The 22,746-nt window shown below is 50.2% G+C and overlaps 1 protein-coding gene across 4 annotated transcripts in view; it reads right to left on the bottom strand.

Moving 5' to 3' along the window:
• Positions 1–22,746, bottom strand: part of OLFM2 (olfactomedin 2) — a 212,292-nt gene that overhangs the window by 14,731 nt on the left and 174,815 nt on the right. For all 4 annotated transcript variants that reach the window (XM_077329306.1, XM_077329307.1, XM_077329308.1 and 1 more), the window contains exon 4: positions 7,400–7,619. In XM_077329306.1, coding sequence (XP_077185421.1) covers positions 7,400–7,619 — 220 coding nt within the window. The remainder of the gene's footprint in view (positions 1–7,399; positions 7,620–22,746) is intronic.

The following is a 22,746-nucleotide window of genomic DNA, read 5'->3' as shown; positions in this document are numbered from 1 at the left end:
CCTTGGGATCTCCACGGCACTGATAAAGCTGTTCTGACCGAGCAGGAATCTCAGGGCTCTCTCAGCCTCACCCACCCCACAGGGTGTCTGTTGTGGGGAGAGGAACGGGAAGGCAACTGTAAGCCGCTTTGAGCCTCCTTCGGGTAGGGAAAGGCAGCATATAAGAACTAACTCTTCTTCTCTTCTTCTTCAACTGAAGGGTCATGTTTTCTTCCATAGGGAGTGAGGAGCCAGACCTAATAGGCATCAAGGGGGGTGGATCCTCTGAAAGAAACATTGAGACTCCACCCTGGCCTCAACCATATGCCTGGCGGAAGAGCTCCGTCATCCAGGCCCTGCGGAAAGCTGACTACTCCAGTAGAATCCTCAGCTCTTCCGGGAGCTCATTCCACCAGATTGGGGCCAGGACTGAAAAGGCCCTGGCCCAGGTTGAGGCCAGGTGGATGTCCTGAGGACCTACGTCCTCTGACCTTGCGTCTCCTCTGACTGGCAGAGGTCTCTCTGGGATTTTCCGCATTGCCCATGACTTTGATCCTGTCTGCTTGCCAACTGCAGCTTCAGGTGAAGACCCGATAGCCATGATACAAGCAAAAGAAATTAGTTCCAAGCTGGCAATGGGAAATAACAGTTTATTCCAATGGAAAACAATTTCTCAGACTTCCCAAATCATCAAAAAAGAACTCCTAGGTACATTCCGTTTTCGGTATCTTCGTCCGTGATATGTGATACTCTTAATATTTTATCAACGAGTCCTCTTTAAATGCATTCTTTTCAATTATGAATATGTCTGAGAAGAATATAAATTTAATCCTATGGTGATATGTTAGTGTAGATCAGTGGTTCTCAATCTTCCTAATGCCATGACCCTTTAATACAGTTCCCCCAACCATAAAATTATGCGTCCTTTCACAGAAATTAAACCAAAATTGACCAATGGCTGGAAGTTCATGATTGTATAGAAATTGGGTTTTTCCCGGGGTTTCTCAGTTCAGTTCTGCCTCTAGTCCCACCATGCCGATCTCGCTCTTTTCCGCTGCTCCAGACAGACAAACGCTCTAGCTCGATCTACCCCGCAAGGCTGTTGTGTGGATGGCGCCCCCTCTGGCCAAGCTGCTTGCCCTTCCACAAGCCCCGTGAAAGAGTCATTCGATCCCCAAAGGGGTCCCGACCCCCAGATTGAGAACCACTAGTGTACATGGTTCACTCTCCAAATGGAGAGCATATCCACTTTGTGATTCACTCAAAGAGGATTGGTTGATAAAATATTTAGAGTATCACATATCACGGACGCAGATACCGAAAACGGGATATATCTAGCAGTTTGTTTTGATGACCTGGAAAGTCTGAGAAATTGTTTTCCGTTGGAATAAACTGCCATTTGCCATTGCCAGCTTGAAACTCATTTCTTTTGCTTGCCAACTGCAGCTTGGCAGATTCCTGGAGATTTTGCGGGAGGGGTCTGGGGAGGGCTTGGGGGGAAAGACCTCGGTAGGGTATAAATCCCCCTAGATCCCACCCTCCAAGCAGCCCTTTTCTCCAGGGGAGCGGATCTCTGTAGCCCAGAGATCCGTTGTCATCCCAGCTGATCTCCCTACTCCGCCTGGAGGTTGGAAACCCTGCTGGAGGTTCCAGGGCCCCAACTGGGAACCCTACAAAGGAAGAAGCGCTATGCTGAGAACGCGCATTGCGTGACGGCTTTTGTTCTGTGAAAGGGGTCGCGATTGGAGGGCATGGCTCAGGTTTGACAAATGACCCCCCTGGAGCCATGCCGATTCCCAATCCGGCTTCGCAGGCCACCCAAGGACAACTGGAAATGGCTTTGCTTTGCCTGAATCGCGCCTCCCAGGATCATCCCGAGGCGCCTGCATTTGCATCCCTCTGCGTTGCGCAGCTGCGGGGGCCACACGGACGTCTCGATTGCTATTCGCAAGGTATCGGCAGTGCAGCAAAGCAAACGGCGCTCCAGATGCCTGGGAGAGCTCACAGCAGCTGCTACGTTGGGGGGGGGGCGGGGAGGCGTGAAAACTGTACAGTGCAGAGGCTAGCAGAGACCAGACGCTCCTCCAGCTTCAACCACCACCACCGCCCAGGCTGCATTTCCGTTCCTAAGGTCATTATCTGTCTAGGGAAGGCTTTCTCAACCGGGGTTTCGAGACGGCCCTGGAAGGGTTTCCTGAAAGGGAGGGGGGAGTTGATTAATTTTTCATACATGATCGTGTTTTAGGATGCTTTGGGCTGATCCTGCGTTGAGCAGGGGGTGGGACTAGATGGCCTGTATGGCCCCTTCCAACTCTAGGATTCTAGGATTCGAAGAAGTGGCTGGACAGAGACTTCTCCTGAATGCTTGAGGCTGATCCTGCATTGAACAGGGGGTGGGACTGGATGGCCTGTCTGGCCCCTTCCTACTCTATGATTCTAGGATTCTAAGCAGTGGCTGGACAGCTACTTCTCCTGGATGCCTGAGGCTGATCCTGCATTGAGCAGGGGGAGGGACTAGATGGCCTGTCTGGCCCCTTCCAACTCTATGGTTCTATGATTCTAAGCAGTGGCTGGACAGCTACTTCTCCTGGATGCTTGAGGCTGATCCTGCATTGAACAGGGGGTGGGACTGGATGGCCTGTTTGGCTCCTTCCTACTCTATGATTCTATGATTCTAAGCAGTGGCTGGACAGCTACTTCTCCTGGATGCCTGAGGCTGATCCTGCATTGAGCAGGGGGAGGGACTAGATGGCCTGTTTGGCTCCTTCCAACTCTATGATTCTAGGATTCTAAGCAGTGGCTGGACAGCTACTTCTCCTGGATGCTTGAGGCTGATCCTGCATTGAACAGGGGGTGGGACTGGATGGCCTGTTTGGCTCCTTCCTACTCTATGATTCTAGGATTCTAAGCAATGGCTGGACAGCTACTTCTCCTGGATGCTTGAGGCTGATCCTGCATTGAGCAGGGGGTGGGACTGGATGGCCTGTCTGGCCCCTTCCTACTCTATGATTCTAGGATTCTAAGCAATGGCTGGACAGCTACTTCTCCTGGATGCTTGAGGCTGATCCTGCATTGAGCAGGGGGTGGGACTGGATGGCCTGTCTGGCCCCTTCCTACTCTATGATTCTAGGATTCTAAGCAATGGCTGGACAGCTACTTCTCCTGGATGCTTGAGGCTGATCCTGCATTGAACAGGGGGTGGGACTGGATGGCCTGTTTGGCTCCTTCCTACTCTATGATTCTAGGATTCTAAGCAATGGCTGGACAGCTACTTCTCCTGGATGCTTGAGGCTGATCCTGCATTGAGCAGGGGGTGGGACTGGATGGCCTGTCTGGCCCCTTCCTACTCTATGATTCTAGGATTCTAAGCAATGGCTGGACAGCTACTTCTCCTGGATGCTTGAGGCTGATCCTGCATTGAGCAGGGGGTGGGACTGGATGGCCTGTCTGGCCCCTTCCTACTCTATGATTCTAGGATTCTAAGCAATGGCTGGACAGCTACTTCTCCTGGATGCTTGAGGCTGATCCTGCATTGAGCAGGGGGTGGGACTGGATGGCCTGTCTGGCCCCTTCCTACTCTATGATTCTAGGATTCTAAGCAATGGCTGGACAGCTACTTCTCCTGGATGCTTGAGGCTGATCCTGCATTGAGCAGGGGGTGGGACTGGATGGCCTGTCTGGCCCCTCCCAACTCTATGATTCTAGGATTCTAAGCAATGGCTGGACAGCTACTTCTCCTGGATGCTTGAGGCTGATCCTGCATTGAGCAGGGGGTGGGACTGGATGGCCTGTCTGGCCCCTTCCTACTCTATGATTCTAGGATTCTAAGCAATGGCTGGACAGCTACTTCTCCTGGATGCTTGAGGCTGATCCTGCATTGAGCAGGGGGTGGGGCTAGATGGCCTGTCTGGTCCCTTCCAACTCTATGATTCTATGATTCTATTTTGACCAACCCTCCCCTCTCGAAATGGCCAATGATGGGCCTGGAAGGGGTGGGAAGGGGAGGGCCCCCGGGTGGGCGTTTCCAGAATTCCACCTCCCAACTTTATTCTGCACGATCTGACCACTTTTAGGGTTTCTTGAAGCCTGAAGAATCTGCCAGGGGTTTCTCAATGGTAAAAAAAGTCACAATAGGCTGGCCTGGGTGCAACAGGAGCCGATCCTCCCCAAAGCTCCTGCCGCGTCACAAATTTCGTTCGCTTTTAAGGGGCTACTGGACTCTAGTTCCTTTCTTCTACCAACAAACACAGCTTCCTGTCTTGATCAATCAGCTGAAACGCGTTCTATTCATTGACTTAATTTTGAATGTCTGTGCCTTGTTGTCCCCAAACATTTCGTAGGGCTGACCCAATCAAGTTTTAGCCCCCTTGGACATAACGCCCCAGCTAAAACCATCAGATCCAAGGACCCTCTCCCCCGGATCTCAATTAAACTACCCAAGGTCCTGATGAGTGAATTTGGGTCGCTCCTCTAGTTGTCCTTCAGAGCAGAGTCCAGGGAGCTTTTATTCCAGCCCCAGATCGATTCAGTCCCTGCGCTCTACACAGAATCCGATTTCCATTTGGACTTGGGGCAATTTAAAATTTCCTTCTGCAGCAAGAAGGATTGATCCGGAGTGACCCTACCTTTATTGTGCGATATCTCAGACTGCTTTTAATCCTCAATATCCATTTGGGAAAGAAAGCTCTGTGGTAGAGAACCCCTGATAGGCTATACCTGGTCATGTGACACGCTTGCCTTAAAGGAGAAGCCCCTAATTTCTCTCAATTTCTGTCGGTCCTGGATTTTTTCTCCCTCCTTTGCCTTTTTCGATCTTCTCCCCCTCCCCTCCAAGAAACGAAAGAGGCTCCCTGCTTGGCTCCTCCCCCCTTTTCAAGAAAAGAAAGAGGCTTGGCTCCCCCCACCTTCTGAACTACCCTAACCACGTGCAGAAGACTTTCCTGTTTCAATGGGGAGGGGGGGGGAGAGGAGGACCCGAGTTCAAAGCTTTCTGAATTCAACAGGATTGACAATGGAATAAAGAAAGTAAGTGCAGACTCTGCCCAAGAGTACCTTAAAGCTTAACAAAATGCGTGGCTGGTAGGAGCTTTCCCAACCCGTGACGCATGAAAATGACTCCCATGCCCCAAATCTGGTTAGTTTTTTTAAGGCGCTCCTGGATGCTTGCTCTTTCCAACGGCTGCAGACAGACTAACACAAGAACTCGTTTTGAACTGTCCCCGAGATATGACAGATGGATTCACGTTATAGCGATGTGCAGTGACTCCCGAAAGCCCCTTTCCTGCCACTAATCGGCTCAGACTTTAAGGTGCTGCGGGACCTTTGCGCTTTTCTCCTGCTACAATCAGACTGACACGGCTCCCCGTCTTGACCTATCATTATCTGTCTTGGTCACTCTCCGTGTTACCCCCCCCCCCCTCCGTGACATGCTTCCGTGCCTGCCAGGGCTTGCAAAGCTAATTGGCACCGAATGAGCAAAATATTCCTTCCCCCGAATCCCGTGCAGTTCCGCCTGAACCCAACCACTCTAGACAGGATCTGGGAAGGGGTGGAGTTGCCAGCTTTGGGTCGGGACCCTCTTGAGATATTTCGGGGTGGTGTTTGGAGGAAGGCAGAATTTGGCCCTTCTTTCTGGAGGGAGGAGGCTGAAGTGTCTTTCGCAGCCCAGGCTGGCGGGAAGGAGGCGTGAGCCTTCTGCGTCCCGCTCCATTTAACGTGATGGAATGCGTCGACCGTCCTCTGTGGCCAGGGCACACTTGATTGCTTGGCCTCTGGTCTGCCTTGTAATTTGGCCAGATTGCAGGCGGAAATTCTACGGAATTTAGGTTCGGGAGCAATCGCCTGAGCTTGTGCTGCCGTTTTCCGCCCAGAGGTGTGTTTTTCCCCTTTCCCGAGCTTTTAAAATTATGATTAGTTATATATTTATTTGCTTAAAGTCTTCGAGGCTGACATCAGGGCAGGTTTTGACTTAATCCCGCAAAGCGCCGTGCAGACTGACAGTTGTAAGCCCGGCACGGATCATCCCACGAGGGTTTTAGGGCCTCCGCAGCAGGGAGGAGGAGGGACAGCCGCCCACCCGAGGCAGCTGGGGGTCACAGAGGCCTTGGCAGGGTTAATCCACAAGCCAAAGAATATCCCGCCAGCTGCGGTAGTGCATTTATGTGGCAAAGAAGAGCCACTTCTCCCCCCACCCTCACATTCCCATCACCCTGGTTTGTGAAAAAGCTCTGCTCTTCTCCACTCGTCTTACTTGCAGAGGGAACGGACGTCTCACCAGATGACAAAACACTGGCAAATGCCTTGCCTCTGCCCCAAACGGATCCAGTGGCCGATTCATCTCGGGCAAACGGTATTTCTCCCAAACCCACTGTCTATCACTGATTATCACATGATTTAAGATTCCGAACTTCAATTTTGGATTCTGCGATCCCCCGAACCTCACAACAACCCTGCAAGGTAGTCTATGCAGAGAGTGACGGACCCGAGGGCAGAAGCCAGCCCCCCCAGCTCATCCAGGCTGCCCACCCGGCGCCCACTTTGCTAATTTTTGACTGCCAAGAAAAAGACCTCTTTGCTTTTAAATGAGTGGGTTTTCCATTGCATCCTCACTCTGGGCTGGCGACTGCATTTTTTACTCCTTCTCGTTTTCGATGCTCTTGACCAAGTGTTTGTCTCATGCCCCTTGCCCTTTTCCTTGTCCTGCTGTTTTAACATGGCTGTGAATGTGACTATCTTTGCCCGTATTTTAATATGTGGCATTCTGCCATATCACAAATGCAGAACTAGCCTCCTGCTCAGGGTTAACCATTCTGAGTTCTCTTCCAGGTTTCATATGCGTTAACAAAAAGGCCTAAATAATACAGTGCAAGATGTGTAGATGGAGTTGCCAATCTCCAGGTGAGGCCTACGGATCCCCAACTGATTCTCCAAAGAAAGTGGCTGCTTTTGGGGGGGGGGGGGAAGAAGGGTTTTGAGTGGGTCTTTGATGGGGTGCAACACTAGTGAGCCCATTTTCTCCAGGGGAATCAGTCTCTGTAGCCCGAAAATATGCTCTACTTCTGGGAGAACAGACCCCACCTGGAGGTTGGCAACCTCAAATATTTGACTCTTGCCTTGTTCCCCAAACATCCTAGGTGACCTTATGCAAACCTATTCTCTATATCTTTTTTTTTTTTTTTTTTTGCTGGCTGCTTTTCCAAATAACATTCCATAATAACCCTGACCTACCTTGTAGGGTCGGCGTGCGGGTGGCAACGCTGTCGCGTTTGCGAAGCACTCTGGACACTTCCAGGAGCTCGACAAACGCTGTCCTCGTTTCAGCCCAAAGGGCGGCACGGCGACATTTCCAGCCAGCCGTGCCCCTTCGCCCGCCCGCCCGACCAGAGAGTAGAACGGCGTTAGGCATGGTGGCATTTCCTACCTAGCTTCTGCATGCAGGCATGCAAGCGGGCCTCCAGGACCAGCACCCGCTGCTGGAGCTCCTCGTAGTCGTAGGCGCCCATCTCCTCCTGGATCTGCAGCAGGCTCCCCGAGAGGTTCCTCACTTCCTCCTTCAGCTGCACGATGCTCCGGGTGTCCGCCTTATACTGGTCCAGCACGCGGATCAGGGGCAGCAGCTCCGTCATTTTCTCCTTCAGCTCCTGCAGGAAAGGGAAAGGGGGAAACGCAGCCATGAGAAAGTGCTCATTTAGTCCTCAGCACCCTGCTATTGATGTTTGATGGATCAATCTGAAATATTTATTAGCTGCCTTTCTTCTTTACTGAGTTCAAGGCCGCTAACCATGAGAAGAGGAAAAGCTGGGTTTTAGACACTGCTTTTCACTGCCTCAAACAGGCTGGCAATTGCCTTCCCTTCCTTTCCCTGCCACAGGGACCCTGTGAGGCTCAGAGAGCTCTGGCGGAACTGCTTTGTGAGAACTGCTCCTGGAAGTGTCCAGATTGCTTCGCGCTTTGCTTTAGGATGCTTAGGGCTGAACCTGCGTTGAACAGGGGGTTGGACTAGATCAGTGGTCCCCAACCTTTTTGAGGCTGGGGACCGGCAGGGCAACTGCCCGCCCGCACATGCTGAGCATGCGCGCCCGCGCCTTGTGCATGCGCGGCCGAAATCGTGCATGTGCGGCACTTTCAAGCATGCGTGAAAGTGCCGCGAATGCACGACTTTGGCCGTGCATGTGCGCATGAGTGACCCAGCCGCGCATGCGCAATGCACGGGTGCGGCCCTGATTCCCTCTCCCCCCCTCCTGCAGTAAGAAGCTTCCCGGGCCGCAAGCTTGCGGCCTGGGAAGTTTTTTACTGGGGGGGGCGGGGAGAGGGAGCCGCGGCCCGTCGGGCTGCGGCCCGCGGGTTGGGGACCACTGGACTAGATGGCCTGTATGGCCCTTTCCAACTCTGTGATTCTGTGATTCTGAACTGCTCTATCAGCACTGCGACTAGCCCAAGGACATTCAGCTGTATGTGCAGGAATAGAGGAACAAACCCGGCTCTCCAGATAGGAGGCTGGCGCTCTTAACCACTACACCAAGCTCAGGATTGGGAAGGTTTGCGGGCGGAGTCTGAGGAGGGCAGGGCTTGGGGAGAGGATGGATATTAGTGGGGTATAATGCCTTTAAGTCTCTCTCCAAAGCAGCCATTTTCTCCAGGCGAACTGATTTCTACCATCTGGAGATCTCCAGGCCCCACCTGGAAGGCTGGCAACCCTGCTCCTAGTATCATAACGCATAAATCATCACCTTACATAAAACCATAAAACCAACCTTGAAGACCATTTAGGATGCAGTCCCAAATTAAACCATTTTAATCGACTGCAGTGCTAAATATAACATTTCAGTCAAAGGCAGTCCTAAATAAAACATTTCCCAAAGGCACGCGCAGAGAGCAGCCCAAGAGCTACGAAAGCAGACGGTCGACACACACGGAAATCCAGGCGCAAAATTTACGGGTCCTGTATTAGCCAAGGGACTAGCAGATGCCATGTTTACATGATCATTTTTCTTTTCATCTCTCTCTTTCTCTCTCTTTTTTTTTTTTAGAGAGGAAAGGAAACAGGCAAACAGGAAAGAAAAGAAAAACACACACACCTATCAAATGAAGGATTGTTATAAATTGAGCAACAGATTAAAAAGCAATGAGATCTCCCTGTCCCCCTCCCCATCTAAATCTTCACGACAGCTAAAATTTAACAAAGATTTGCTGCTGTATTTGCCACTATATTAATCCTTTTCATTCGTACAACTTTCCTCTGAGCGTCTTATTGCCCCGACGCATCCAATTAGCATAATTATCGTGGAGGCTATAATCAACTATAATTACGCCATAATTCAAAACAATAATTCATCATGTGTCCCATGTTAAGAAAGGAACAATAAAAAGATATCAATCGTTATTATTTAGCTTTTAATTCTTTGCGCAATTAGATATTATTTGAAACTGTTTTGTATTGTCAGTTCGGCTTTCGGAAGAATATATCCAGATCTTGGGCCTCCCTTCCGCCTCTTCGGCTCTCCCTTCCTTTAATATACATGTGGGAAGAGAAGGCGCAGGGCATCAAGCTCCATTTCTGACTTGTTGTTGTTAGGTGCGAAGTCGTGTCCGACCCATCACGACCCCAAGGACAATGATCCTCCAGGCCTTCCTGTCCTCTACCATTCCCCGGAGTCCATTTAAGTTTGCACCGACTGCTTCAGTGACTCCATCCAGCCACCTCATTCTCTGTCGTCCCCTTCTTCTTTTGCCCTCGATCGCTCCCAGCATTAGGCTCTTCTCCAGGGAGTCCTTCCTTCTCATGAGGTGGCCAAAGTATTTGAGTTTCATCTTCAGGATCTGGCCTTCTAAGGAGCAGGCAGGACTGATCTCCTCTAGGACTGACCGGTTTGTTCGGCTTGCAGTCCAAGGGACTCGCAAGAGTCTTCTCCAGCACCAGAGTTCAAAAGCCTCAATTCTTTCATGCTTGGCCTTCCTTATGGTCCAACTTTCACAGCCATACATTGCAACTGGGAAGACCACAGCCTTGACTTACATCAACCGCCCCAAGATGGTATGTTTGAGAGGGACGGTATATAAATCCCTAAATAAATAAAATAATGAACTCTCCATCTTTCTTAACATTTCAAAATTGAACTGAAATGGGATCTGAAACCCACAGTGGTCCGTGAGCCCCTGGTTAGAAATCCCTGCTCTAGAGCATCACCAGAGTTCAGCTGTGACCTAAGAGAGTCGCTGTACATCTGAGTTCACAATGCTGATCATGGGTACGAGGCAGCTATATTTGCATATGCGCAGGATCCGAAATGGGGAGTTCCCTGAAGTCAAGAGTCCCCAATATGGCAGCACCCATGGGCATCATGGTGACAGCCAATACCTCTCCCCATGCCAGGTGAGACTTCCTGTCTAGCAGGCCTTCTGATTGGCCACACTGGGGACCTGACTGTGCAGATTAATATAACATCTTGACCCTGTCATATTTGTTACTTCTCTCATTCCTCTTTCCCAGTGTATTTTTTAAACGACTCCCATTGTCCCTGGCACTTATGCTTTCCTTGTGCAGGGCTCCACCTTCCGTGGTGGCCATTTTGTGGCTAGCTCCGCCTCCTGGGGTAGCCATTTTGTGGCTGGCTCCACCTCCCGTGGTGGCCATTTTGTGGTCACACCATTGCTTTATGTCAGAATCCCAAAGGTGTCAAAAAGCTTAGGGACCCCTGCCTTGGCTGCTATCACAGCACCCAAATGATTGCTGATCACAACTATGAGATGGTAGGTGCATTTCCTACACCCAAGCTGGATTCTGGAGATTTTTGGTTGTGGTGGTGGTGGGGGGGGGGATCACTTGGGCATGGAATTAGCGTCACTGTGGGCAGGCAGATAGTTGTGAGTGTCCTGCACAGTGCATGGGGTTGGACTAGATGACCTTGAGGTCCTTCCAACTCTAAGATTCTCTGATTCCACACTGGACACTGCCGGGCACTCAACTGCACAGTGCTTTGCCACAATCCTTGCTGCTTTTGTTACCACCTCCTGGAGGGTGCTGTGATCCTCAAGGGGTGTTTGCTGGTTACCTTCCGCTCAACCTTGCCCCTGCTCACGGCAGAAGAGCTCTATAATGTGCCAGTGAGAAAAGGAGTCACAGAACCAAAGTCGGAAGGCTTCCCGCCATGCGGACAGTGCCCCGTCCTCTTTTCACCTTCCCCTAATGAAGATCAAGGGCTTGGCACAAGGACTGTTAATGATGACAGAGCTCTGAGAACGCCATTAGGGGCTCATCAGCCATGCAAAAGACGCACTTTGCCTCCTGGATCCAAAAGTTAATAATAATGACGATGCTCAGTGACTCTCGGCTTCCTCCGGGAGATTTCGGAGCAGCGTCTAATTGCTGGCTGCGCTGACGACGAATGACGCTCCTCGTTTGTTCGTGTTGCCGAGCGAGGGAAGGCAGAATTCTACGCAAGGGTAGAAAGAGGGAGGCGTGCGTGGGGGCAAAGCATGTTGTGACCTCAGTGTTGCGTGGCGAGGATTCCAGGAGTGTCACCTGGTCCTCAAAAGCAACCTTGGGCCAGATAAAAGGATGTGAATCTGTGCTAAGTGAGAGAATATTTATTTTGCGCTGTTTCCTGGATCGAAAAGGTCCTGAGCTGTTTGTTTGTTTTTTTTTCAGTGGAGGAAAGAAAGCAGGATTATAGGGATACCTGACTTTTACCCTACTGGGGGCATTTTTGAATGGGAAAATGGTACTTTCTTTTCCTCAGCTCTTGTAGTGTTGATCCATGTTTACTCATCCCCGTGCCTCTTGCTTTTTAGGGTCAGTTCATGTATCCGGCATTACAAACATGGAAATTCAATGAATAAGAGGAGGAGTTGGTTCTTCTGTACCTCACTTTTCACTACCTGGAGGAGTCTCAAGGTGGCTTACAACCGCCTTCCCTTCCTCTCCCTACAATAGAGACCCTGTGAAGTGGATGAGGCTCAGAGAGCTCTGAGAGAACTGTGAGGAACCCAAGGTCACCCAGTACGCCTCATGTGTCTCCTAGGGGCTTACAATCACCGTCCTTTCCTCCCACCACAATGTACACCCTGTGAGGTAGGTTGGGCTGAGAGAGCTCTGAGAGAGCTGTGACTGACCCAAGGTAACCCTGCAGGGCTCTTGTGTCTCAAAGGGGCTTACAAACACCCACCTTTCTTCTCCCCACAACAGGTGACTTGTGGGGTAGGTGGAAGTGAGAGATCTCTGAGAGAACAGTTAGTGGTGCGAGGTCAAACATTATGTGTCTCAAAGTGGCTAACATTCACCTTGCCTACCTCCCCCCACAACAGACGCCTTGTGAAGGAGGTGAGGCTGAGAAAGCTCTGAAAGAACTGTGACTGGCCCAAGGTCACCCAGCAGGCCTCATGTGCCTCAGAGTGGCTTACAACTGCATTCCCTTCCTCTCCTCACAACAGACAACTTGCGAGGTAGGTGGGGCTAGGAGAGCGCTGTGAGAGCTGTGACAGGCCCAAGGTCACCAGGCATGCCGCATGTGGAGGAAGAGTGGGAAATCCAACTCGGTTCTCCAGATTAGAGTCTGCCACTCTTTAACCAACACCTGCTCTCGGCGATAGTGTGTTTATCTACTATGTGCCCACCCCTCTCATCCTCCCAACAAACCTCTGAAGGGGGTTGGACTGAGAATGCACCTGAGGTCCCTTGGCCAGATTGTCTTTATTGTATGGCCTCATGTTCCGTTTTGGGGTTGAAGAGGGATGTAGACAAACTGGAGCGTGTCCAGAGGAGGGCAACAAAGATGGTGGGGGGTTTGGAGACCAAGATGTAGGAGGAAAGGTTGGGGGAGCTTGGTCTGTTTAGCCTGGAGAGGAGATAACTGAGAGGGGATCTGAGAACCATCTTCAAGTATTTAAAAGGCTGCCATAGAGAGGCTGGAGCAGAATTGTTCTCTCTTGCCCCAGACCTGAACCAATAGGATGAAATTAAGTCAAAAGAAATTCTGTCTAAACATCCGGAAGAAGTTCCTGACAGTTGGAGCGGTGCCTCAGTGGAACAGGCTTCCTCGGGAGGTGTTGGGTTTTAAAAAATTGTTAAAACTTTTTTGGGCAATGGGACCATATATGGTCATGTCAACCTGCTCCTCCCTCCCGAAATGGCCAATCATGGGCCTGGAGGGGGTGGGAAGGGGAGAGGCCTCCAGATGGGCATGTCCACAGCTCTGCTTCCCAATCCTATTCTGCAAGATCATTTCTGGCGTTTCTCAAAGCCTGAAGAACGTTTCAGGGGTTTCTCAATGGTAAAAAAGTTGAGAAAGGCAGTCCCAAGCCCATCGATTTCAATGGTTAATTCTATCTATGATTGCACTGTTGGGTTGCACTGAAAAATATATCTGTTTTAAGCATTTTGAGACCTAAAGAAGGCTCACAAGGAGTGAGTGACAGTCTTGATTTGAGGTTTTTTTGTTTATGTTTTAAAGAAAACATATAGGTTAATGTTGGGGTAGCAAACTTATATGCACATTCTATAAATACCTCGGTCTGAGATGTGAAATGTTAATTGCTGATGAAATAAACTACATGCATTAGAGCCGCAGAAAAATCCTCGGACATAAATAACTATATAGAAATATCGATTTCCTATCAAATATGAGATCTGGCACATTCTCTGAAAGACTGAGATCCATATGGACATTAATCGTAAGTGGTTTTTTAATCTTCATAAAAGTGATGTAAAATGCTTATGAAACGAGGAAGACATCCTGTGTTAGCCAGTTCCTGAAATTCTTAATCTCGCTCTGGAACATCCTCTGTTATGACTAAAGGAAGCAATTATCCTTTGACAGCCTATATTGAAGAATGATATGAAAACTTATACTTCTCCTGGAGGTTTTGGGCTGATCCTGCACTGAGCAGGGGGTGGGACTAGATGGCCTGTCTGGTCCCTTCCAACTCTATGGTTCGATGATTCTAAGCAGTGGCTGGACAGAGACTTCTGGAGGCTTTAGGCTGGTCCTGCATTGAGCAGAGGGTGGGGCAAGATGACCTGTCTGGCCCCTTCCAACTCCAGGATTCTATGATTCTAAGCAGTGGCTGGACAGAGACTTCTCCTGGATGCTTTAGGCTGATCCTGTATTGGGCAGGGGGTGGGACTAGATGGCCTGTCTGGCCCCTCCCAACTCTATGGCTCTATGATTCTAAGCAGCGGCTGGACAGAGACTTCTGGAGGCTTTAGGCTGGTCCTGCATTGAGCAGAGGGTGGGGCAAGATGACCTGTCTGGCCCCTTCCAACTCCAGGATTCTATGATTCTAAGCAGTGGCTGGACAGAGACGTCTCCTGGATGCGTTAGGCTGATCCTGCATTGAGCAGGGGTGGGACTAGATGGCCTGTCTGGCCCCTTCCAACTCTAGGATTCTATGATTCTAAGCAGCGGCTGGACAGAGACTTCTCCTGGATGCGTTAGGCTGATCCAGCATTGGGAAGGGGGTGGGACTAGATGGCCTGTCTGGCCCCTCCCAACTCTAGGATTCTATGATTCTAAGCAGCGGCTGGACAGAGACTTCTCCTGGATGTTTTAGGCTGATCCTGTATTGGGCAGGGGGTGGGACTAGATGGCCTGTCTGGCCCCTCCCAACTCTATGGCTCTATGATTCTAAGCAGCGGCTGGACAGAGACTTCTGGAGGCTTTAGGCTGATCCAGCATTGGGAAGGGGGTGGGACTAGATGGCCTGTCTGGCCCCTTCCAACTCTAGGATTCTATGATTCTAAGCAGCAGCTGGACAGAGACTTCTCCTGGATGCTTTAGGCTGATCCTGCATTGGGCAGGGGGTGGGACTAGATGGCCTGTCTGGCCTCTCCCAACTCTGGGATTCTATGATTCTAAGCAGTGGCTGGACAGAGCCTTCTCCTGGATGCTTTAGGATGATCCTGCATCAAGCAGGGGTTTGGATTAGGTAGCCCATATAGAGCTCCTTCCAACTCTATGATTTTATCCTGCAACCGTTTTGCCAGCCTGCAGCAGCCTGACCAAACGACAGAGAAGCTCCTTGAACAGAGCTCTCACCCTACGGGCTGCTCTTTGAATGTCAGGGCCTTGAATCTTCTCTCCTTCTCCTCTCCTGTCCTGGGAAATGGTTTTACACACCAGCTAATTAGGGTCCTGATTACACGGTAGTGAGGAACATCTGTCCACGGATGGTTGTTTACGTGCCACCCGCCAACTCGGGACTGCTCACTGTCAGCCTGGGTCGTGGGTCAGGCGACAATCCTGGAGGAAATTGCCGCCATGACCCTGCATGCCAGCAGCCTGGAAAGGCCCCATCCTTTCTAATTAGCGTGGCGAGAAGTGGCTGGAAATCTTGAACAGGCAGATAAGGGACTGGGCGCCTGGAGCCTTGGATCTTCCCTCAAAGAACATCAGCATGGTTGCAAAATGCCTGGGAATGCCAGAAGGAGTGCTTGTCTCGGCCTACGTGGGGAGCCAAGGCAGGCAGATGAAGAAAAATATTATGGGCTTGGTGGGAGGAAAATCAGATGGAGGATGTTGGTTGAGAGAATTACTCTGTGAGAACAGAACTATCAGGAGTCAGAGTCACCCAAGGTCACCCAGCTGGCTGCCTGTGAAGGAGCAGGGAATTAAACTCAGCTCACCAGGTTAGAAGCTGCTGCTGTCACCCATTACACCACGTTGCCCAAATAGCCAAAGAGAGGAAAATATTGGTGAATGTGTTTCATTTGTACCCAGCTTGTCCAGGTGGGCGTACAACAAGCAAAGGTCACTGTGCAATCTTGAGAGAATCAAGGCGACACTCAAAGGTTTAACCAAAATAATGTATTTTACATTTATAGAAGCGCTTTCAGGCCTAGGTCGAGTCAGCACTTTGCTTTTTATCCACTCCCAGCCCGAATAAACCCCTCCCCTTTGCTCTGGATTCGATTTCCATTTTGATTTGGGGCGCTTTATATTTTCCCTCTGCAACATGCATGATTGATCCGTGGTGGCCATACCTTTTCCCCGCAATATCCGGGAGCAGATAAAAGTTGGTATATTTGAAAAACCGCCTTTGAAAGCCCCCAGTAGAGTGTGTAGATTTTCTGCATTTTGCGGATTAACTTCCTGCCTGTGCCTCCAACACTGACGTAGCATAGCAGTCTTCCCTGATTGGCCAGGGCATCAGTTCAAAGACTTCCTGGTTCCCGGTTGCAAGGCTTTCATCTCAAGACTTATTTTTTTCCTTCATTCTGGGTTCTCCAGAGCCCCACACTTCTCTCAGTAGAGATTTGCCTCTTGGATTTATTTCCCCCCCCTCTGCAGTCTCCAATCTTCTACACACACCCCAAGAGGCTCCTCCTGCTCTTAGCTCTGCCCTCCCCACTCTGAGCTTCCCCAATCAAGTGCACAACAGTTTCTGTTTCAATTGGGGGGGGGGAGAGGAGGAAGACCCAGGTTCAAATCGATCTGAATTCAGCAGGATCGACAGCGGAAAAAGAAGAAGAAGAAGAAGAAGAAGAAGAAGAAGAAGAAGAAGAAGAAGAAGAAGAAGAAGAAGAAGAAGAAGAAGAAGAAGAAGAAGAAGAAGAAGAGTTGGTTCTTATATGCCGCTTTTCCCTACCCGAAGGAAGCTCAAAGCGGCTTACAGTCGCCTTCCCTGTCCTCTCCCCACAACAGACACCCTGTGAGGTGGGTGAGGCTGAGAGAGCCCTGATATCACTGCTCGGTTAGAACAGTTTTATCAGTGCCGTGGCGAGCCCAAGGTCACCCAGCTGGCTGCATGTGGGGGAGCGCAGAATCGAACCTGGCATGCCAGATTAGAAGTCCGCGCTCCTAACCACTACACCAAACTGGCTCTCACAAGTAAGTGCAGAATCAGCCCTAGTGTTATCCAAACAGGAAAAAGTAGCTTTCAAGTTTGCTGCAGACTAATTTTGTTAGTATCTTTGCAGAAATCAACTACATTATACTGAAAAAGAAATCAAACACTACATTATATTGGAAAAGGTAGATGGAAACCTTATTTTTCTTATTATATATATATAATTATAATATATATATCTTTTATATGGTCTACATGAGTACATGCTATATTCTTACTTTGTTACAGTTCACTGATGAAAGTTAAAATGAAAATGAGGCTGTTGTACCTAGGAACTTGTTCTGCTTATATTTGCTTATATTGTTTGAATAAAGTTTTTGCCATCTCCAGCTTGATAACGACTTTCTTCTGTCTACATATCTTCAGCTGACGGGTCGTCTCTGCTTCAAGTGTTATCCAGGGCATCATCAACCGGGTAATGTCTGATTTCCCAGGTTGGGTTTCTTGGAGCTGCAAGTGCCTATCAGGTATGCTAGATCTCTTCTTTATGATATGATCTGTGTTGAATCTCTGTAACTCCATCATTCCATTCTCTTTTGTGTCCTTGGAGAGACTTTTGCAATTGTCAGACATTGTTCCAGGATGTATGTCTTCGATTGAGGTCCTCTTTTGGGGCATTTCTTTCGGCTTATCCTTTTCGGAAAGAATTAAGACCACAACATTGTATACAGTTCAAATGAATTTGGCAACGTCTTTATTGCACAGATGTTGATGTATTTTGTTTATCGGATTAATACCGTGGACCTTTGTGTGGACATGGTGGCAAAACTATAAAATGACGGTAAAGCTGTTTCTGTAAAATTAAATTTTATTTGCACTCTCTTAAATATACCTTTTGGAACTGTCCATAGAGTTTTAACTAAGATCATGGCATCCGGCCCTCTTAATTCCTGGCAAATAGATGGGGAAGAAATGGAGGTAGTGACAGACTTTATTTTCCTGTGCTCCAAGATCACTGCAGATGGGGACTGCAGCAAAAAATTAAAAGACGCTTGCTCCTGGGGAGGAAAGCTATGGCAAATCTAGACAGCATCCTAAAAAGCAGAGACATCACCCTACCAACAAGTGCTTCTAGTCAAGGCTATGGTATTCCCAATTGCAATGTATGGCTGTGAAAGTTGGCCGAACAAACCGGTCAGTCCTAGAGGAGATCAGCCCTGCCTTCTCCTTAGAAGGCCAGATCCTGAAGATGAAACTTAAATACTTTGGCCACCTCATGAGAAGGAAGGACTCCCTGGAGAAGAGCCTAATGCTGGGAGCGATCGAGGGCAAAAGAAGAAGGGGACGACAGAGAATGAGGTGGCTGGATGGAGTCACTGAAGCAGTCAGTGCAAACTTAAATGGACTCCGGGGAATGGTAGAGGACAGGAAGGCCTGGAGGATCATTGTCCATGGGGACACGATGGGTCAGACACTGTGCTTTAGAAACAAACTGGCTTGCGTTGTCGGTACAAGGTTCACAGAATCAGGGCTCATAGCGTTGTACCTTGCTTAGGTCCCTTCCCTCCCCAAACCTCAGTCTCCACCTCCAAAGTCTTTAGGTATTTCCCAACCCAGAGCTGGCAGCCCAATATTATATCCCATTTTCCCCTCCAAAGGGAATCCAAAAGGGCTAAGAATATTTCCCTCCCCTCTGCTTCAGCTTCACAACCTCCCTGTGTGTTTATTGACTTCACTGATCTCTCATTCATCTTCTCCACAAGGACTGAGTCTCACAGTGGTTTGCCATGCTCCCCTCACCTCCCTTTTAGTCTCATCCTGTGTGGAGGTGAAGCTGAAAGTGGGTGTTGGGCCCAAGGTCACCCAGCGTGCTTCGTCCTGGCTTTAGCCAGCGTGGCATAGCAGTTCAAGAGAGGTGGACTCTAATCTGGAGAGCTGCGTTTGATTCCCCACTCCCCCACATGCAGCCAGCAGGGTGACCTTGGGCTAGTCACAGTCCTGTTAGAGCTGTTCTTGCAGAGCAGTTCTCTCAGAGCTTGCTGTATGTATGTATGTATAGAATCATAGAGTTGGAAGGGGCCATACAGGCCATCTAGTCCAACCCCCTGCTCAATGCAGGATCAGCCCTAAGCATCCTAAAGCATCCAAGAAAAGTGTGTATCCAGCCTTTGCTAGAAGACTGCCAGTGAGGGGGAGCTCACCACCTCCTTAGGCAGCCTATTCCACTGCTGAACTACTCGGACTGTGAAATTTTTTTCCCTGATATCTAGCCTATATCGTTGTACTTGAAGTTTAAACCCATTACTGCATGTCCTCTCCTCTGCAGCCAACAGAAACAGCATCCTGCCCTCCTCCAAGTGACAACCTTTAAAATACTTAAAGAGGGCTATCATGTCCCCTCTCAATGTATGTATTATTTATTTATTTATTATATTTATATACCGCCCTCTCTGAAGGCTCAGGGCGGTTTACATAAAACGGCTAAGCAATACATGAAACAATCCATAGCATATAAATAACTGCAACAATAGTGTTAATAGCTGATAATTATAACAGTGCAACAGTGCAAAAAACAGTGCAACAGGTCCAGAGCGCATTGATGGAGTTCTGGGAGGGAGGTTGCAGGGGCCCTTCAGATGTTGTTGGTTATGCCTGGGCTCAACCTGGCCTCTCTCAGCACTCCCTACCTCAAAGGGTGTCTGTTGCAAGGATCAGAAGGGAAAGGTGGGACTCTTTCGGGTAGTGAAAAGCTGGGAAGAAGAAGAAGAAGAAGAAGAAGAAGAAGAAGAAGAAGAAGAAGAAGAAGAAGAAGAAGAAGAAGAAGAAGAAGAAGAAGAAGAAGAAGAAGAAGAAGAAGAAGAAGTTGGTTCTTGCAAGAGATTTAACGCGTATGTAACCCTGGGAGGGGTACATACACAAGCAGTGCCCTTTAAATGCTGCATCAAGGGGTAACTAGCCTTGTGGTGCAATCCCAAACAGACTTACACCCTTCTTGGTCCACTGATATCCCTGGGCTTAGACTGGTATAATTCTGTTTGGGACTAAACCGATGTGTCTTCTCCAAGGTGACCACAGTGACGGCAAGCGGCAAGTCACAGGGCATGATGCAGAGTCCTCCAGGCCCCCTCTAGCTTATCAGAGAGCCAGGCGGTCCCCACAACATGGCACGATGGAATCCGTCTTGTGGGAAACATCGCCCAACTGTTTCTGTGCAAAACCGCTTGGAAAATGAGGTGGGAATATGCACCGGGCAGGCATGTGTGCGGGTGCATGTGAGATGCACATTATGCTCCAATGCAGATGGAACGTGCTAGCAGGCCTGGAATGATAGCGACGCCTCAGGCACAGTGACAAGATGTGACCTTGAGAAAGGCCATGCAGCCGTCTTCTGCGCTTCTTCTCAAGAAAGGGGCGGGGGTGGAGAACCCTTTTAAAATCAAGAGATTATTGCCCATGACTGAGCCCTTCAATGACCGGTCTGTTTGGGAGAGTACGAAGGGGCAAAGACAAGGAGAGCATATGGAACTAATACGAACTGTCGAATATGAAAGAGTGGAGTTGTGTAGTGGTCCCCAACCCCCGGTCCGTGGACCGGGACCGGTCCGTGGATCAGTTGGTACCGGGCCACGGTTCCTCTCCGTCCTCCTCCCCGGCTGCTGTCTCTGGGGCTGCCCTGCCAGTTTGCCACCGGCTCACCTTTGGTGCTCTCTAGCTGCCGCCATGGCTGGGGCTCCCCTTCAGCATGGCGCTGTGCAGCTGCTGCTGGCAGTGCCCCCTAGTGGGCGGCGGGAAGCCAGGGGCGCCGGCGGGAAAGCAAGTGGAGCAGGGGCTCTGGCGGCGGCAGGGGCTCTGGCCCTCGGCAAAAGACTACCCCCCCCCCCCGGGCCTCAGTAAAATTGTCAAGCGTTCACCAGTCCCGGGTGATAAAAAGGTTGGGGACTACTGGAGTTGTGGTTAAGAGCGGCAGCCTGGGAGAGTCAGGACCACGGATAGCTCCCCGTTCAGGCTCAGCACAAAGAGGTTTTTTGACCCAGTTGCTGTGATGCTGGTGAGAACTTGGAACACAAAAGGCCCAGGTTCGGGCCAGGGGTCACCGTCGGCAACAGATTTGTCTCAGAGTGATCTGGGCCCACCTAGCAGAAAGCTGGAAGAGGAGGCTCTGAATTGAGTGGTGTGGTTGTGAGAGTGAAATCCAGTACAACCAAGGAGAGGGTGAAATCCAGCATAACCAAGGAGAGAGTGAAATCCAGCATAACCAAGGAGAGGGTGAAATCCAGCACAACCAACGAGAGGGTGAAATCCAGCACAACCAACGAGAGGGTGAAATCCAGCTCCAGCACAACCAACGAGAGGGTGAAACCAGCACAACCAAGGAGAGGGTGAAATCCAGCACAACCAACGAGAGGGTGAAATCCAGCTCCAGCACAACCAACGAGAGGGTGAAACCAGCACAACCAAGGAGAGGGTGAAATCCAGCACAACCAACGAGAGGGTGAAATCCAGCTCCAGCACAACCAACGAGAGGGTGAAATCCAGCACAACCAAGGAGAGGGTGAAATCCAGCACAACCAACGAGAGGGTGAAATCCAGCTCCAGCACAACCAATGAGAGGGTGAAATCCAGCACAATCAACGAGAGGGTGAAATCCAGCATAACCAAAGAGAGAGTGAAATCCAGCACAACCATTGAGCAGGGTGGGAAGGCCAACGCTTAGTCAGGGTGAGGCCATTACTGCGACCGCTCCAGAGATGCAGGCACAACATAGCTGGGGCCTTCTCCGAGCAACACGTGAGTAGGAATCAGGCACTCCACAAACAATCCTCAGTCCTAGGGCTGCCAACCTCCTGGCAGGATCCCATGAGAGGCAAACAATAGTAAAGAAGGTAGATTGTAACCAGATTTATTCTGACCCAAAAGTCTTTACAGCGATACTTCCAGTGTGTTCAGACTGGGAAGTCCTTCCCAAATAAGCCTTGAACAGCTACCGACTAAAGCTATTTTCAGGAAAGATTCACCATGCCAGAAGAGGTGAAGCTTCTCTTCCCTCTGGAGATCTCCTGTTACTACACTTGACATCTACACAATAAAGGTCAGTTCCCCTCGAGGAAGGAAGCTATGGCCGTGTACCTGGCTGAGGTCTCCTCCAGGCTCCAATCCCCCAAATCTCCAGCTTTTTCGCAATACCGAGCTGGTATCTCTACCCAGTCCTATGCTGTAGGAATGCCGTATTCCTCCAGCGTGGGTGTGGGTCTCTTGGTTTGGGGCGCTCTTGTCCTAATGCCGGCCTGCCCAAACAGGCGGGGAGCCAGAAATAAATGTGGCATGCCTATGTCCCCTGGAGGGGCAACACTCTGGATTGGGGGGGAACTCTATGGTAGATGCAAATTCTACCATAGAGGTTTTGCCCACAAACCAGAGCATTGCCCCCCAACACTGCTTTCACGTGACCTACGCTTGTCGCGTTTATTTCTGGATTCTTCCCTCTGCGCTCCTGGTAAATTCAACCCCATCCCCTGCATTCCAGTCTGACGGTCCTGGCAACTCTGTCCTGCATTTCCTTGAATGGCCACTTGCAGGGTGGCGCTGTGGCTTACTTTGTGCTTCCATCGGCTGGTGGCCAAGGACCTGGGACACCAGTTGCCAGGGTCAGTCACCCCCAAGACCTGACAGCCTAACCATGGACCCGACAGCGTAACCAAGGACCCGACAGCGTAACCAAGGATCCGACAGCGTCACCATCAGTGTTTCCCTCCTTCGGCTCACTTTCAACGAGTCAGCCCCAAATGGATCATGCGTCCCGATCCGGGTACACGACCCTCGGGGAAGGGGGAATCGCAGAAGCCGGCAGCCCAGCTGTCCCAGCAGAGAGCTCTTCCAAGGGTCCGCCCCAGCCCAGCTGCTCCTGGCCTGGACCACCTGCCTCTCCTCCGTCCACCAAGCCAGCAGCCCATTACTCCCAGCGAATGCCTCTAATCACCGTGGGCC

This window comes from Paroedura picta, chromosome 3, assembly GCF_049243985.1.
Source record: "Paroedura picta isolate Pp20150507F chromosome 3, Ppicta_v3.0, whole genome shotgun sequence".
NCBI lineage: Eukaryota > Metazoa > Chordata > Lepidosauria > Squamata > Gekkonidae > Paroedura > Paroedura picta.
The sequence above is the reverse complement of the archived record's forward strand: the minus strand, read 5'-3'. Positions and strand labels throughout refer to the sequence as shown.